At 45.0% G+C, this 19,214-nt stretch overlaps 1 protein-coding gene across 1 annotated transcript in view; it reads left to right on the forward strand.

The window, feature by feature from the left end:
• LOC126354749 (proton-coupled amino acid transporter-like protein pathetic) overlaps nt 1-19,214 on the forward strand; it is a 219,729-nt gene that overhangs the window by 153,305 nt on the left and 47,210 nt on the right. The window contains exon 4 of the mRNA XM_050004627.1: nt 16,060-16,210. Coding sequence (XP_049860584.1) covers nt 16,060-16,210 — 151 coding nt within the window. The remainder of the gene's footprint in view (nt 1-16,059; nt 16,211-19,214) is intronic.

Raw genomic sequence — 19,214 nt, forward strand, 5'->3', positions numbered from 1 at the left:
TTCTTGTACGAAGCAGTTCGTTCCTTTCGGCACCATGTTACTAACTAGTTACTGTTAGTAAAAAGGTGTGTCTATTGTCATATATGTACTTGTAGTACGGACGTAGTATATGTGTAAATATTCTCTGTAGGAGATATACTTTGTAATTTTAGGTGTGTGGTTTGAAGATGGGAGAGTCAGGCGAAACAGGTAACCAATGCAGCACTAAATTATATATTCATGCAAGTGAGACAGACAAAATGAAATTAATCAAATTTTCCTCAGTAGAATAGACTAGTGGACCTATCTTCCGAAGCAGCATGCCTCCAATTAGCAAGTTTAAAAAGCCGTGGTTGCAAACTACTCACACTAAGTATTTACAGACGAAAAACTGACAGAGGCCGACATTGGGAAAGATCAAATTAGGTTCCGGAGAAATATAGGAACACGCCAGACAATACTGGTTTTATGATCTATCCTAGAAGATAGGTTGGAAAAAGGCAAACGTACGCTTATTGAATCCGTAGATTTAGAGAAAACTTTTGACAATGGTGACTGGAAAAATCTGAATTTAGCAGGAATAAAATACGGGGAGCGAATGCTTATCTACAACTTGTAAAGAAACAGGACGACAGAGAGGCTTGAAACAGAAGAAGTGGTTGAGAGCGGAGTGAGACAGGGTTGTATTTTGTACTTGATGTTATTCAGTCCGTACATTGAGTAAGCAGTAATGGAAACGAAAGAAAAATTTAGAAAAGGAATTAAAGTTCAGGGAGGAGAAATGAAAGCTTTGAGGTCTGCCGATGACGTTGTAATTGTGGAGAGGCAGCAAAGGACTTGGAAGAACAGCTGTTAGAAATGGACAGTGTCTTGAAAGGAGGATGTAAGATGAATATCAACACAATAGAAACAAGGTTAACGGAATGTAGTGGAATGAAATCGGATGATGATGAGGGAATTAGATTAGGAAACGAGAAATTGAATGCAATAGATGAGTTTTACTATTTGAGCAACAAAATAACCAATGATGGCCAAAGTAGAGAAGATATAGAATGTTTCAGTACCCTTATTGTCCATTTCTTCATTCTACCTCTCATGGCATATTTGCTAATGACCCTGTCCATAAGATCCACACCGCCCATATGAGAGTTATACGTCTTTACAGCAGAAGGACGAGGAATCTCTATGTACTGACCTTGCTGCTTTCTCCACCTTCGAAAAGTTTCCACAGAATTTACCCCACAGTAGGTAGAAGCCAAATGAATGGCACGATTATCGTGCCATTTTATGATTGCACTTGCATCATCATCTCTCACCATTGGGTCGAAACTTATTTTTCCCTCAGTTTGAGAAGTCCATCTTTTTACAAGCCAATGCTTTTTGGTAACCTTTAGGTCATCTTTGTTCCACACCCTCGAACTGCGCTTTTACAAAAAACGGCACACATTGTGTAGGAACATCATTTGAACATATGTATCATATATTCTACAAGGGGTTGCTAGACCATATGAAGACATCTTTCAATGTGACACGTAAACAGCAAGCATGTGTTCATCAATCTCCAGCAGCATGAGGAACATGCACCTTCTACAACAACTATTATGAGCCAATCAGAGTGGCAGTTACTTGGATTTTAAATGAACATTTTTTTCATGGCATGACCAGAGACAAATAACCACTCTCACACCTTCCTATTCTAGCGGCTACACCTGGCTTCACATATTATCTTTCCAGAAGGATTTCTGAGTCGCGTTCTGTACTGAGATGAGACATAAGAAATTTTGGATTTCCTACGTGCTCAAGTGGACAGCTTTCAGCCTCGAACATGTTTATGACCCTTTTCTGGTCCTTTTAAGTAAGCTTCCACTTTGTGCGAGCCAGCTACAACGAGCTCTCAGAGTTGCAGAAAATAACAGGTCCCCCTCACGTAATAAAAGGAAGAAAGAGGAGAATCAGTTATCAGAGCAGCCAGTGGCAGTACTGAATATTGTCTGCAGTTATGATGCAGTTAAGTATCAATTACATTGACTATTGGTATGTGTATATTACATTATAAAATATGTGACGTGACACTTTGAGGATAAACTGCCACATAACATTCTGATTATCCTTGAATGGAATATTCAGGCAAGGGGAGAGGGTGGATGCTACTCGTCTGTTTCTTCAGTCGTATCCAATGTGGGCCTTTATGAGTCACAATGTGCCTCTTGTAATATGTCCAAATATAGCCAGTAGACCACTTCTGTGACACTTGCACGTGCTCTAATTAAACCAATACAGGATTGTGCAGTTCTTATATGAATATCACTGAAATCAATGTAACTTGTTTCCAGACTGAAGAAAATGTTCAAGATTGGTCTAACTACTGTTTTGGAAGTTACCTGTTTCGCAGGTGAACGGAAGTTTCTTAATATTCTCTCAGTAAACCTGGCGTCTATCTTTGTCAATAAGAAATCGACTGGTCGAGAAGGTCAAGTAACCTGTACTCTCCATTGCCTGACATTAATCCCTTATATTTTTTAAGTCTCACCCAGTATTGGTTCTTGCAAGTTAGTTCCTGATTTGTTTGCTGTCTGAATGTTTGGTGTCGGACGTTGTAGTTCATTATAGCACTGGAGGGAAGACTTACGTCAAGGTAGATGCATCACACAATTAAAGTCTGTAACTGTACTTCTATTGAAACAGGCACTATGCGCTCTCCAAGTAATCCTAAATTACATTCCGCATTAAGAACAATAATGGAAAGATCTACTGAAGTTATACACAATTTATTGTGCTCTAGGTTCAAAGACAAATGTCTCTGCATTCTCTAATTTGTAATCACACCACAGCTCCGCTCGCACAATTTCGTGCTAGTTAGCTATTGCTCTTAGGTTCGATACGGTTGCTTTAATATTTCGAATGTCCGTTCAACGTAACTGAAATTAATCTGATTCCTCACTGGTTACATTTCGATGTGATCGCGTGAACCCGCGACCTGCCATGGAGATTCTTTCAGGCCAGACTGACTCATTGATGCGCGCAAAAATGGAGAGGCACCAAAACCACACCTCTCCCGTTACGTGGCTCAACCTCGTGCCATCTGTTCAATTTGACCTGACAGCGATAGGTACGGGTAGATTCGATACCTTACGTACACGATAGATATCGGTACCCTTACCGTTTTTAGACTATGAGGACATTTAAAGGAACTGCTTTTTTCACAAACATCGACAACACGCACATGTTACATGAATATGTATCCCATGCATTCGGCCAAATGAGAGAGTCGCCTGTTTTGTTCGAACGAGTTGGTGGTTATTTGCACAGAAGATCCGGAGAGTGTTTAAGAATGAGTGGTAAGCACATTTAGCACCTGTCGTAGTGCCAGCAGACAGATGGCTATGATTTGTGTCTAGGCAAATTTCCTCCTTGTCGTGACCAGTACCATCTTCTGTATATACGGAGTGTATGCCTATTACAGGCACAGACTAAAGTGACGAGTAGAGGGGGGTGAAACAAGCAAATAGTCCTAATAAACATAGCTCGGGAAACCAGTGGTTTCCCCCATATGACACATAACAAGTGGACACATAACAATGTTGCAAAAAAAAAAAAAAACGATTAAGAAATGAAATTTCTTTTGTACAACTGGTTCCGGATTATTCTGATATACACAACTGCAATAACTGAAGATGGATAAAATGCTACACTACTGGCCATTAAAATTGCTACACCACAGTGTGCTCCCTACCGCCGTTGGATAAGCAGCTGCAGCAGCAAGTCGTATACCCCCAGCTTACTTATTTGTTACATAGTTTAATTCTTAATTTCTTTGCGTGTTTTTGGTACTTGCATTGTTTAATTCATAAATTTCGGGCGTATTTTAGTATCTGAGAGTTGTGGCATCGCGCCTTAGTACCAGAATAGTGTAAATTAGCGTAGTCGTCTGTCTTCTGTTTTTGTTTTGAACGGCCAGTGTCGGTTGGTCATAGCCAGTGTGTTCCCTACCGCCGTCGGATAAGCAGCTGCAGCCACTAGTCGTATACCCCTAGCTTACTTATTTGTTACATAGTTTAATTCTTAATTTCTTTGCGTGTTTTTGGTACTTGCACTGTTTAATTCATAAATTTCGGGCGTATTTTAGTATTTGAGAGTTGTAGCATCGCGCTTTAGTGTTTACTTCGTAGATTCTTACTTAAATTGCGTGTGAGATTCGTATAGGAGGTGTAATCTCGATTTTAGTTACTGTAATCGTAAATTCAGGCAGATTGTAGCGCAGTCGTTAGGCATTTGTACAGGTTAGTTAATACATTCTTTGCGTGTTTCGCTTGCGTTATCTAGGCACAGACTCGTGTTTCAGTAAATGTTGTTCAACATCGATTAGAATGGACAGCGACTGCGATTGCTGTGTTCGGATGAGGGCTAACATGGCATCCCTTTGCTCACAGCTGCAAGCGGCGCTGACTTCGGTCGCGCAGCTGGAGGCTGTTGCCAATGGGCACCACTGTGGGGAGCCGGTCTTGGGTATCACGGGGATGTCAACCTCGTCCCGTTTGTCCCCAGACCGGTATGGGGCTGAGCCCTCGCCTGTGGTTGATTGAGAGGTCGTCCCAAGGCGTGGCAGGCAGCGAAAGACGTCCCCGGAGGCTGATCAGAAAGCCTCCCCGGTGCGTCTGACAAACAGGTTTCAGGCACTGTCTCTGGCTGAGCCAGATGCAGCTGCCTGCCCTGTTTCAGAGGATCATTCTCAGGCTTCAAGGTCCGGGCAATCGCAGAGGGTGGGCTTATTGGTAATTGGGAGCCCCAATGTTAGGCGCGTAATGGGGCCCCTGAGTGATATGGCGGCTAAGGAGGGGAAGAAATCCAGTGTGAACTCTGTGTGCATTCCGGGAGGAGTTATTCCTGATGTGGAAAGGGTCCTTCCGGATGCCATGAAGAGCACAGGGTGCAGCCAGCTGCAGGTGGTGGCACATGTCGGCACTAATGACGTGTGTCGCTTTCGATCTGAAGAAATTCTCTCCGCATTCCAGCGGCTATCTGATTTGGTGAAGGCTGCCGGTCTTGCTTACGAGATGAAGGCAGAGTTCACCATCTGCAGCATCGTCGACAGAAACGACTGCGGACCTTTGGTGCAGAGCCGGGTGGAGCGTCTGAATCAGAGGCTCAGACGGATTTGCGACCGTGTTGGCTGCAGATTCCTTGACTTGTGGCATAGGGTGGTGGGGTTTCGGGTTCCGCTGAGTAGGTCAGGAGTTCACTACATTCAGCTGGCGGCTACACAGGTAGCGGAGGCGGTGTGGCGTGGACTGGGCGTTTTTCTTGGGTTAGAAGGCCTCGGGAAAGTACGGGGTGGGCTGCACTCTCAAAGGGTGCATGGTAAATACAGGACGTGCTTGGATCAAGGAACAGTCGGAATTGTGGTTGTAAATTGTTGTAGTTGTGCTGGGAATGTCCCTGAGCTTCAAGCGCTAAGAGAAAGCACAGAAAGCTGGCTAAAGCCTGAAGTAAGTTCTGCAGAAATTTTTACGAGGTCTCAGACGGTGTTCAGGAAAGATAGATTAGGCAAAATTGGTGTTGGAGTGTTTGTGTCTGTCAGAAGTGGTTTATCTTGTAGTGAAGTAGAAGTAGATACTCCGTGCTAATTGGCATGGGTGGAGGTTAGACTTAACAGCCGAACTAAGTTAATAATTGACTCCTCCTACCGACCCCCAGACTCCGATGATATAGTTGCGAACAGTTCAGAGAAAATTTGAGTCTCGTAACAAATAAATACCCCACTCATACGGTTGTAGTTGGTAGGGACTTCAACCTTCCCTCGATATGTTGGAAAAAATACTTGTTCATAACCTGTGGTAGGCAGAAAACATCTTCCGAGATTGTCCTAAATGCTTGCTCCGAAAATTATTTCGAGCAGTTAGTCCACGAACCCACGCGAATTGTAAATGGTTGCGAAGACATACTTGATATCTTAGCCACAAACAATCCAGAGCTGATAGAGAGCATCATGACTGATACAGAGATTAGTGATCTCAAGGTCGTTGTAGCTAGGCTCAATACCGTTTCTTCCAAATCTACTAGAAACAAACGCAAAATAATATTATTTAAAAAAGCGGATAAAGTGTCACTAGAAGCCTTCCTAAGAGACAATCTCCATTCCTTCCGAACTGACTATACAAATGTAGACGAGATGTGGCTCAAATTAAAAGATATAGTAACAACAGCAATTGAGATATTCATACCTCATAAATTGGTAAGAGATGAAACGGATTCCCCGTGGTACACAGAACAGATCCGAACGCTGTTGCAGAGGCAACGGAAAAAGGATGCGAAGTTCAGAACAACGCGAAACGTCGAAGATTGGCTAAAATTTACAGACGCGCGAAATTTGGCACGGACTTCAATGCGAGATGCCCTTAATAGGTTCCACAACGAATCATTGTCTCGAAATTTGGTAGAAAATCGGTAAAAAGCCTGGTCGTAGGTAAGTACACAAGCGGCAAGAAGCAGTCAATACCTTTGCTACGCAGTGTCGATGGTACTGTTACCGACGACTGTGCCGCTAAAGCGGAGTTATTGAACGCAGTTTTCCGAAATTCCTTCACCAAGGAACACGAATGGAATATTCCAGAATTTGAAACACGAACAGCAGCTAGCATGAGTTTCTTAGAAGTAGATACCTTAGGGGTTGCGAAGCAACTCAAATCGCTTGATACGGGCAAGTCTTCAGATCCAGACTGTATACCGATTAGATTCCTTTCAGATTACGCTGATACAATAGCTCCCTACTTAGCACTCATATACAACCGCTCGCTCACCGATAGATCTGTACCTACAGATTGGAAAATTGCGCAGGTCGAACCAGTGTTTAAGAAGGGTAGTAGGAGTAATCCATCTAACTACAGACCTATATCATTGACGTCAGTTTGCAGTAGGGTTTTGGAGCATATACTGTATTCAAACATTATGAATCACCTCGAAGGGAACGATCTATTGATACGTAATCAGCATGGTTTCAGAAAACATCGCTCTTGTGCAACGCAGCTAGCTCTTTATTCGCACGAAGTAATGGCCGCTATCGACAGGGAATCTCAAGTTGATTCCGTATTTCTAGATTTCCGGAAAGCTTTTGACACCGTTCCTCACAAGCGACTTCTAATCAGTATTCGTGATTTCCTCTCGGGAAGGTCGCAGTTCGTAGTAATAGACGGCAAATAATCGAGTAAAACTGAAGTGATATCAGGTGTTCCCCAGGGAAGCGTCCTGGGACCTCTGCTGTTCCTGATCTATATAAATGACCTGGGTGACAATCTGAGCAGTTCTCTTAGGTTGTTCGCAGATGATGCTGTAATTTACCGTCTAGTAAGGTCATCCGAAGACCAGTATCAGTTGCAAAGCGATTTAGAAAAGATTGCTGTATGGTGTGGCAGGTGGCAGTTGACGCTAAATAACTAAAAGTGTGAGGTGATCCACATGAGTTCCAAAAGAAATCTGTTTGAATTCGATTACTTGATAAATAGTACAATTCTCAAGGCTGTCAATTCAACTAATTACCTGGGTGTTAAAATTACGAACAATTTCAGTTGGAAAGACCACATAGACAATATTGTGGGGAAGGCAAGCCATAGGTTGCGTTTCATTGGCAGGACACTTAGAAGATGCAACAAGTCCACTAAAGAGACAGCTTACACTACACTCGTTCGTCCTCTGTTAGAATATTGCTGCGCGGTGTGGGATCCTTACCAGGTGGGAATGAGAGTGTGGCAGATATGATACGCGAATTGGGATGGAAATCATTGCAGCAAAGACGTTTTTCGTCACGGAGAGATCTTTTTAAGAAATTTCTGTCACCAACTTTTCCGCGCGCTGTTAGGGAGTGGAATGGTAGAGAGATAGTATGATTGTGGTTCGATGAACCCTCTGCCAAGCACTTAAATGTGAATTGCAGAGTAGTCATGTAGATGTAGATGACGTGCTACAGACGCGAAATATAACCGACAGGAAGAAGATGCTGTGATATGCAAATGATTAGCTTTTCAGAGCATTCACACAAGGTTGGCGCCGGTGGCGACACCTAAAACATCCTGACATGAGGAAAGTTTACAACCGATTACTCATACACAAACAGCAGTTAGCCGGCGTTGCTGATGAAACGTTGTTGTGATGTCTCGTGTAAGGAGGAGAAATACGTACCATCACCTTTCCGACTTTTTAACCTATCGCGATTGCGGTTTATCGTACCGCGACATTGCTGCTCGCGTTGGTTGAGATCCAATGACTGTTAGCAGAAAATGAAATCAGTGGGTTTAGGGCGGTAATACGGAACGCCGTGCAGGATCCCAACGGCCTCGTATCACTAACAGTCGAGATGACAGGCATCATATCCGCATGGCTGTAACGGATCGTGCATCCACGTCTCGATCCATGAGTCAAAAGATGGGGACGTTTACAAGACGACAACCATCTGCGCGAACAGTTCGACGACGTTTGCAGCATCAGGGACTATCACCTAGGAGACCATGGCTGCAGTTACCCTTGACGCTGCATCACAGGCAGGAGCACCTGTGATTGTGAACTCAGTGACGAACCCGGTTGCACGAATGGCCAAACGTCATTTTTTCGGAAGAATCCAGGTTCTGTTTACAGCATCATGATGGTCGCATACGTGTATTGCGACATAGCGGTGAACTCACATTGGAAGCGTGTATTCGTCATCGCCATACTGGCGTATCACCCGGCGTGATGGTATGGGCTGCCATTGGTTACACGTCTCGGTCACCTCATTTTCACATCGACGACACTTTGAACAGTTGACGTTACCTTTCAAATGTGTTACGACCCGTGGCTCAACCCCTCGTTCGATCTCTGCGAAACCCTAAATTTCAGCAGAATGATGCACGACCGCATGTTGCAGGTCCTGTACGGGCCTTTCTGGATACAGAAAATGTTCGACTGTTGCCCTGGCCAGCACATTCTCCAGATCTCTCACCAACTGAAAACGTCTTGTCAATAGTGGCAGAGCAACTGGCTCGTCACATTAGGCCAGTCACTATTCTTGATGAACTGTGGTATCGTGTTGAAGCTGCATGGGCTGCTGTGCCTATACACGCTATCCAAGCTCGGTTTGACTCAATGCTCAGGCGTATCAAGGCCGTTATTACAGCCAGAGTTGATTGTTCTGGGTACTGATTTCTCAGGATCTATGCACCCAAAGTGAGTAAAAATGTAATCACATGTCAGTTCTAGTGTAATATATTTGTCCAATGAATACCCGTTTATCATCTGCATTTCTTTTTGGTGTAGCATTTTTAATGGCCAGTAGTGTATATATATATTCTATCGCAGTGAAAATAAAAAAAATGGCACGAGAATGTATTAACAGTAGGCCATATATTTATTAAGGCAGTCGTTGCATACAGGTATCTCCCTCGGTGTATTGTAAAACTTGAGCCAAGTACGTACGTCATTGTGCAGCAAGTGATTTTACCTATCTATACAAGGCACAGAAACAACTGCGATAAAAGATTTTCATCAGTGTCGTGGCATAAGTTGAATGGTGAATAAATGGATTCAAAACGCCAGCTATTCAGCGGCGAACGTATGAGAATCAATGAGCATAGAGAACTACTTGTAAGAAGTTTTTGGACTTGACAATCATTTACAACACCACAGGAATTTTTGAAAGGTAGCATCATTCTTTTCATCCACGATATCAATTTTGTAGCGACGTTTGAGACCGAAATTTCGATGATTTCCCATGATGAAAATATTTATTAAGTTATTTGGATCAGAGTTGCTTATAATTCGCGAAGATCAACGCTGTTTCATGAGCAATTCAACCGTGCACCCAGGTCCAAATGGCTCTGAGCACTATGGGACTTAACTGCTGAGGTCATCAGTCCCCTAGAACTAAGAACTACTTAAACCTAACTAACCTAAGGACATCACATACATCCATGCCCGACGAAGGATTCGACCCTGCGACCGTAGCGATCGCACGGCTCCAGGCTATAGCGCCTGGAACCGCTCCACCACTACGGCCGTCGTGCACCCTGGTTCGTCGTTGAGTGCACCATCGCATGCGCTCCTGTCTGTGATGCAGCGTCAAGGGTCTCCGAGATGATAGTCCATGCTGCTGCAAACGTGGTCGAACTGTTCGTGCAGATGATTGTTGACTTGCAAACGTCCCCATCTGTTGACTCAGGAATCGAGACGTGGCTGCACAATCCGTTAGAGCAATACAGATAAGATGCCGGTCATCTCGACTGCTAGTGATACGAGGCCGTTGGGATCCAGCACGGCGTTCCGTATTACCCTCCTGAACCCACCGATTCCATATTCTGCTAACAGTCATTGGATCTCAACCAACGCGAGCAGCAATGTCGCGATACGATAAACCGCAATCGCGATAGGCTACAATCCGACCTATATCAAAGTCGGAAACGTGATGGTACGCATTTCTCCTCCTTACACGAGGCATCACAACAACGTTTCACCAGGCAACGTTGATCAACTGCTGTTTGTATATGAAAATCGGTTGTAAACTTTCCTCATGTCAGCACGTTGTAGGTGTCGCCACCGGCGCCAACCTTGTGTGAATGCTCTGAAAAGCTAATCATTTGAATATCACAGCATCGTCTACCTGTCGGTTAAATTTCGCGTCTGTAGCACGTCATCTTCGTGGTATAGCAATTGTAATGGCCAGTAGTGTAGAAGCTCAAACGAGATAGAACATCCTCAACGTTTTTAGAAAAACAGCGATTCCATGGGGACCAGAAATGTGTTCCTGAGACACTTGCAGCCACCTCCCTCCCAGTCTCTACATGGACTCTCATTCGAGTGGAAGACGGATGAAATCCCCTTCGGACTATCCAACTTCGGGTTTTCTGCGACTTCCCTAAATCGTTCCAGGCAAATGCCTTGATGCTTCCTTTGAAAAGGGCACGATCAGTTTCGTTTCCGATCTTTTCCTTATCCAAGCTTGTGCTCCGTCCCTAACGACCTCGTTGTCGGCAAGACGTTGAACTCTAACATTGCTCCTACATTCTATAGCCTTCAACGATGTAAGAAAAATAAAGGCATCATAGCAGTACAATCCCTGTGATTCACATGTTATGCCTCAGAACGCCAGCGGCTAAAAACCCAGAAATAAATAATATAATAATAGTAACCATGTCGTATTGTGCACCGCCCTGAGGAAAGGCTTTGAATTGGACGCCGTTTCGGAAAACCCTCAGTACTGTTATGTAGTGTAGAATTATAGATTACAACACTTATCGTGCAGCAATGAGCTATAGTACAGTTGCTCAGTCGCATGCAGGGAGCGTTTTGGATTCTGGTTGCTTACGTACCTGCGTCCCACAGGACTGAAAGCTAGTAAGCGGACGTTTTTCTTGCCTTAACATGTAGTTACTCTTCCTCTGCGTTACTTTCCCTGTCTCAGTTCCTTCGTAAAATATTATAACGCTGCAACATACTAACACATCGTATGTTTCATGTATTATTGTGTGTTTTCTATGAACACTGCTTCACAGTTGCTAAGGAGCAACTGGCATTTGCTAAGGAACAAATGGCAGTTGCTAAGGACCCACCAACAATTGCTACGAAACGCTCGACCAGTGATAGTAAAAGGAAATGTAGAGGACGGGACGTGTAAACTGCAGAAAAGAGTATGCACGAACACTATGTATGCATTCGACAGTTCATTCTGTACGGTTTTTTACGGTTGTTGCTGAACTGATTAGTACAACATTCCTTGTGGTACGGCAACATGCCTGAAAGACATCATTTGAGCTCCGACGTTCGTGGAAGAGCAGTTGGAGAGCTAGAAGCCTGTCAAAATTCGACTCCTGTGGTCACAGTAATGGGTGCGCCAAAAAGTGTCATCTGACGAGTGAAAAGGGCCGCTGAAAGCTGACATGCTATGTGAAAGCATGAAGGTGGTTGGATCGATAGGTAGCCCTAATGGTGAAAAGGAACGAAAGTATCACCCTTAGACAGATCGCTGCAGCCGCTCCCGGTACACGTGCCTTCGCCATAAACATTTCTTGGTTATTAAAACCGTCTTGTTTGTGTGTTCGGTAACTTGTACACTACGTACCATTAAAATTGCTACACCAAGAAGAAATGCAGATGATAAACGTGTATTCATTGGAAAAATATATTATAGTAGAACTGACATGTGATTACATTTTCACGCAAATTGGGTGCATAGATCCTGAGAAATCAGTACCCCGAACAACCACCTCTGGCTGTGATAACGCCCTTGATATGCCTGAGGATTGAGTCAAACAAGGCTTGGATGGAGTGTACAGGTACAGCTGCCCATGCAGCTTCAACACCATATCACAGTTCATCAAGAGTAGTGACTAGAATATATTGACGAGCCAGTTGCTCGGCCACCATTGACCAGACGTTTTCAATTGGTGAGAGATCTGGAGAATGTGCTGGTCAGGGCAGCAGTCGAACATTTTCTATATCCAGAAAGGCCCGTACAGGACCTGCAACATGAGGTCGTGCATTATCCTGCTGAAATGTAGGGTTTTGTAGGGATCGAATGAAGGGTATAGCCACGGGGAGTAACACATCTGAAATGTAACATCCACTGTTCAAAATACTGTCAATGCGAACTACAGGTGACCGAGACGTGTAACCAATGGCTCCCCATACAATGACGCCTGGTGTTACGCCAGTATGGCGATGACGAATACACGCTTCCAATGTGCGTTCACCGCGATGTCGCAATACACGGATGCGACCATCATGATGCTGTAAACAGAATCTGGATTCATTCGCAAAAATGACGTTTTGCCGTTCGTGCACCCAGGTTCGTCGTTGAACACACCACCGCAGGCGCTCCTGTCTGTGATGCAGCGTCAAGGGTAACCGCAGCCGTGGTCTCGGAGCTGACTGTCCATGCTGCTGCAGACGTAGTCGAGCTGTTCGTGCAGATGGTTGTTGTCTTGCAAAAGTCCCGATCTGTTGACTCAGGGATCGAGATGTGGATTCACGATCCCTTAAAGGCATGCGGATAAGATGCCTGTCATCTCGACTGCTAGTGATACGAGGCCGTTGGGATCCAGCACGGCGTTCCGTATTGCCCTCCTGAACCCACCGATTCCATATTCTGATAACAGTCATTGGAACTCGACCAACGCGAGCAGCAATCAAAGTCGGAAACGTGATGGTACGCATTTCTTCTCCTTACACGAGGTATCACAACAACGTTTCACCAGGTAACGCCGGTCAACTGCTGTTTGTGTATGAGAAATCGGTTGGAAACTTACGTTGTAGGTGTCGCCACCGGCGCCAACCTTGTGTGAATGCTCTGAAAAACTAATCATTTGCATATCACAGCATCTTCTTCCTGTCGGTTAAATTTCGCGTCTGTAGCACTTCATTTTCGTAGTGTAGCAATTTTAATGGCCAGTAGTGTAAATATATCCCAGTTAACCATGCAGTTTACGAGAAAGTTACATGGTTTTATGGGAGCATGTTGGCTGTGGTCACCAACAGTGGTCCAGAGTGATACTCTCTGACGAACCTCGTGGAAGGTGATTCCGGACACTTTGTAGTGTGGAGAATGAGTGGAACACACAGCACAGAATATTCCTGAACTTCGTCGGTATGACCAGGGCGTTATGATGTGGGAAAGCATATGCTCAATGGCTAGTCAACTATGTATATCTTTTCACGAGGTACCGTTGCAGAATAGCGTTATAGCAGAGAGATTATTCTGGATCACATCTGTCTCCTTAGGAGAGCTGTAGGTCGTGACTTTCTGTTTATGGACGACAGTTCCCGCCCACGCACGACAGCTGAGGTGTCGAACACACTGAAAAAGTGAAGATATTGAACTATGGAATGCCCTGCGTACTTCCCACACCTAAACCCTATAGAGCATGCCTGGGATACTCCTGGCAGACTTTTTCTCTACTAATACCCGCTTCCTGAACGGCGCAACAACTGCAAACCGCCTTGAGAGAGGAATGGGACGATATTCCCCAAGGACTCCTCAGCTCTTTAGTGGCTAGCTTGACTAACAGATTCATACGTTAGTCAGCGAGGAGAGCTTACTGAGAGTACAAGCAGTGACAAGCAGTGTAGCCGCGCGGGATTAGCAGTGCGGTCTGAGGCGCTGCAGGCATGGACTGTGCGGCTGGTCCTGGAGGAGTTTCGAATCCTCCCTCGGGCATGGGTGTGTGTGTTTGTCCTTAGGATAATTTAGGTTAAGTAATGTGTAAGCTTAGGGACTGATGATCTTAGCAGTTATGTCCCATAAGATTTCACACACATTTAAACATTTGAACATCTGAAGCAGTGTAATTTTATGTGTTTCCTATAGGCTGGTTTAGTGCCTAGATAACAAACTAAAATCAGACTGCAACTAACGAATTGGAAATGAAGTACGAGAATCGTTCTAAAAGAAATGCACACTATTTTTGTGAAAATACGGATTTCATTCTGCATGTGTGAAAGTTTTACAGTGTGTAGATACATCCTTCCCGCTTGTTTTCAAACGTTGTTAAAACCTGTTCCGTGAGTGGCGCCATCACAGAATGTCTTCAAGATGGCTGTTACACTTGGCGTTCGTCAGAAGCAACATGCCGTCATAGAATTCCCGTGCTGTGAAAACGAGACAGTGGGAAACATCCACAAGAGGTTGAAAAAGGTGTATGGAGATGCTGCTGTCAATCGCAGTACAGTTAGTCGGTGGGCAACCAGGTTACGTGATGAAAGCGGGCCCGGCAATATTGAGGATTGCCCTCGGAGCAGCTGGCCTCGTAATGCACACACTCCAGACAATGTGCAGAGAGTTAACGAATTGGTGACTGCTGACAGACGCATCACAGTGAACGAATTGGCACGCTACGCTGGGATAGGGAAAGGAAGTGTTTGCAGAATACTGAAAGTGTTGGCGTTAAAAAAGGTTTGTGCCGGGTGGGTTTCCAGGATGTTGACAGGGGCTCACAAAGAAACAAGAAAAACGGTATGAAGCGAACTTTTGGATCAGTACGAGAATGGTGGTGATGAATTTCTTGGAAGAATTGTGATAGATGATGAAACATGGCCCCATCATTTTTCACCAGAGATGAAGAGGCAATCGATGGAGTGCCATCATGCAAATTCATCCATGAAAAAAAATTACAAAACCACACTTTCTGCTGGAAAAGTAATGGCTACGATGTTCTTCGATTCCGAAGGACTCTTACCTGTGGACATCATGCCAAGTGGAACCACCATAAATTCTGATGCATATGTGGCGACACTGAAGAAACTACAAGCTCGACTGAGTCGTGTTCGACCACATCGGCAAAAGCAGGATGTTTTGCTGTTGCAAGACAATGCACGGCCACATGTCAGTCAAAACACCATGGAAGCGATCACAGAACTCGGATGGACAACACTGAAACACCCGCCTTACAGTCCTGACCTGGCCCCATGTTTCTCTTTGGGAAACTGAAAGTCTCTCTTTGTGGAACAAGGATTGAAGATTATGACTCCCTTGTGCACGCAGCCAAACAGTGAGTGGATCCAACAGGTTGAACCAGAATTTTACCGTGCGGGTGTACAGGAGCTGGTTCATAGATCGCGTAAGATAGTTCGAGGGATGGAAATTGTGTGGAGAAATGAAAATATTGTTCCTAAAGGATGTATCTACACCCTGAAAAACTTTCAAACATGTAGAATAAATGATGGATTTAATAAAAATAGTGTGCATTTCTTTTGGAGTGACCCTCGTAAAATCATCAAGCCAACGTCATGTGGGTTTTAACTGCATATCTGAAATCGTGCCTCTCGAATTTAGAAATTCTTCTCACAGCTAGTATGAGTATATAGCCGATACATTGCTATCTATAGGATTTGTAAAATGAAGAAAATATGCTGTCTGTTTGTTGTTGTTATTTGTAGCGGAGTCGTTATTTCCATTTCTCTTTACAGAGTTTCATGTTCTCCAACGCGCTCGGTAGGCATCATGAGATACGCTGAGACATTGTCTCGTTGAGTCGACGTCGATACGAATAGAAATTAGAGAAATACGCTAGTCTTGTGCGGACGGATCAGTTTTTGTTGATTGCTGCGACCGTTGTCTGCCCACAGGGACCTGGGGGCGCTGATGCACCTGCTCAAGTGCAGCCTGGGTTCGGGGATCCTGGCGATGCCGATGGCCTTCAGGAACGCGGGCACCGCCGTCGGCTTCGTCGGCACGGTGCTCATCGGCATGCTCTGCGGCCATTGCGTCTACATGCTGGTCAGTAGCGACTCCACCGCCGGCACTCGGCAAAACCGATGCTCTGTCGCTGCAAAGAATGCAAGTCGTCTGAGGGCTGACATCTCACAGCTAGATGGTGACCCCGCGTTTATGACGGCTAGCCTCTTACATTGTTTCTCATAACACTAAAAGGCGTTTATGACTCCACGTAGCTGTCAAGCACTTTTTAAGATCTCGTTACGCTACAGCCTATGCAGCTCGTCTGGGATATGACTAAAGTCGTTGCATCTCGGCGTGTATTGCCCAACGGAGGCAAGTACATCCTTGGTCTAGAGAGACAGGTCCCCTAGGAAATGTAAAAGATTAGTATAACGATTTCACTGTTCTTCTGGCGGTACGTCCAATAAAATGTAACTCGAAAAGGAAGTTTGAACGTTATTCAAACATAACTGCGTAGGCTTCCGCGGACATAGTCAGTTAGCAAAAAGTTTCAAAATGTAAAAACTGTACTGTAGAAACCAACGTTTCGGCCGCGGCTACAGCTGATGTGCTTTAACTTCGTGGAGTGGGTTACACACTGAAGCGCCAAGGACTCTAGTATAGGCCGGCGTTATCAAATACAGAGATACGCAAACAGGCAGAATACGGCGCTGCGATCGGGAACGCCTACGTAAGACAAGTGTTTGGCGCAGTTGATAGATCGGTTACTGCTACTACAATAGCAGGTTATCGAGATTTAAGTGAGATTGAACGTGGCGTTATAGTCGGCGCACGAGCGAAGGGACACAGCATCTCCGAGGCAGCGATGAACTGGAGATTTTCCCGTACGACCGTATCACGAGTGTACAGCAAATATATGAAAACCGGCAAAACATGAAATTTCCATCAGTGCGGCAGGAAAAAGACCTTGCAAGAACGCGACCAACGACGACAGAACAGAATAGTTCAACGTGACAGAAGTGCGACCCTTCCGCAAATTTCTGCAGATATCAATGCTGGGCCATCAACAAAGGTCAGTGTGCGAACCATTCAACTAAACATAATCGATATAGGCTTTCGGAGCCGAACGCCCACTCGTGTATCTTTGATGACTGCACGACACAAAGCTTTACGCTTCGCCTGGGCCCGTCAACATAGACATTGGTCTGTTGATGACCGGAAACATGTTGCCTGGTCAGACGTCTCGTTTCAAATTGTATCGAGCGTACGGACGTGTACGGGTATGGAGGCAACCTCATGAATCCATGGTCTCTGCATGTCAGCAGGGTACTGTTCAAGCTGTTGGAGGCTCTGTAACGGTGTGGGGCTTGTGCAGTTAGAGTGATATGGGACCCCTGATACGTCTAGATACGACTCTGACAGGTGACACGTACGTAAGCATTCTGTCTGATCACCTGCATCCATTCGTGTTCATTGTGCATTCCGACGTACTTTTGCAATTCCAGCAGGAAAATGCGACACTACACAGGTCCAGGTCTCCATCCCCTCTCCCACCCCTCCTGTACTCTTTCGGATTTATGGACAGCCCTGCAGGATTCATGCGGTCGCAGGTTAGAATCCTGCCCCGGGCAAGGATATGTGTCATGTCCTTAGGTTGGTTAGGTTTAAGTAGTTCTAAGACTAGGGGACTGATGACCTCGGTGCTAAGTCCCGTAGTGCTTAGAGCCATTTGAGCCATTTGAATCTTCCTAAGCGTACATTTTTCCGTAAACATCGTATACCCTATCAAGTATGATTTTCCTTTTGTACGAGAGATATTGTTTCACTGAAATCCATTCTCCATACTTCACGTTTTTGGTTCTACTGACATGCATGGCAGCACTGACTTTCGTCGTTCTAGAGGCGTCTTTAATATTGGTAACGCATTTGCTCTTTCCGATGCTCATCGATTCGCATATTTTTCTCTGCCATTAAATGCAGTGCTTGAAGTTACATAGTAGCTTCTTGCGTATCGTTTGTCACCGGGGTCAGGTCTTTTGCAAAACCTAGGCGATGGATCGTTAGGTTTTCTGTTCTGACCCACATCCCTAATCCTGTGTTCGCTGATAGAGATCTCATCCATTCTCCGACGATTTTCTCCAGGAAACAGTTGAATAATTATCGTGAAATACCATGCTCTTGCCTTATTTTATTATCTTGGCATTAGCCTGGGCGATAGCAATCTACATACGAGGCCTATTCGAAAAGTAAGGTCCGATCGGTCGCAAAATGGAAACCACTGTGAAAATCAAATTTTTTTTACTTTCAACATTAAGCTAAACCTTCCAAATACCTGTCTACTTAGTCGCTGCTCAGACGTAGACATTTGTCGTTGCACTGCACCAAGTTTCCAGTATACTCGTCATTGAAGGCAGCCGCCTCTCCTTTTCGCCAATGCTCTACGCTATTCCACAGCTCGTTGTCTGTGCCAAAGCGTTGCCTTCATAGCCAGCGGTTCATGTGAGCAGAGTTAAAACTCAGGGGGAGTCAATTACGACCTGTATTGTGGGTTTACGTGCTCACTGTTCACACAGGAGTGGAAACGGCGACGTAACGCGATCGACGAGCATACTAGAGACACTGCCCAACACGTCTGTGCAAAGTGTCACCGGCTTTTCACTGATTTCTATTTCGCGTCCAATCGGACCTTACTTTCCGAATAGCCCTCGTAACAATAGAAACAGTTAGGGTCACTCGATTTTATGTCTACCCATCAGTGGATGCAAAAACCACCATGTGATGACGTTCCTGATATTGGCTCTGACAACCGTAGTAGATACGGACACAACTGCCTGGGATTTGAAGTCCAAACATATACTAGAAAAAGTGCAACACTTATACGAATTTTGCCACAGTGTCACCCTTACGGCCGGCCGCTGGTGGCCGAGCGGTTCTAGGCGTTTGTATCTGGAACCCCGCGACCGCTGCGGTCCCAGGTTCGAATTCTGCCTCGGGGATGGATGTGTGTGATATCCTTAGGTTAGTTAGGTTTAAGTAGTTCGAAGTTCTAGGGGACTGATGACCTCAGATGTTAAGTCCCATAGTGCTCAGAGCCATTTGAACC

Source organism: Schistocerca gregaria, chromosome 3 (assembly GCF_023897955.1).
Source record: "Schistocerca gregaria isolate iqSchGreg1 chromosome 3, iqSchGreg1.2, whole genome shotgun sequence".
Lineage (NCBI taxonomy): Eukaryota > Metazoa > Arthropoda > Insecta > Orthoptera > Acrididae > Schistocerca > Schistocerca gregaria.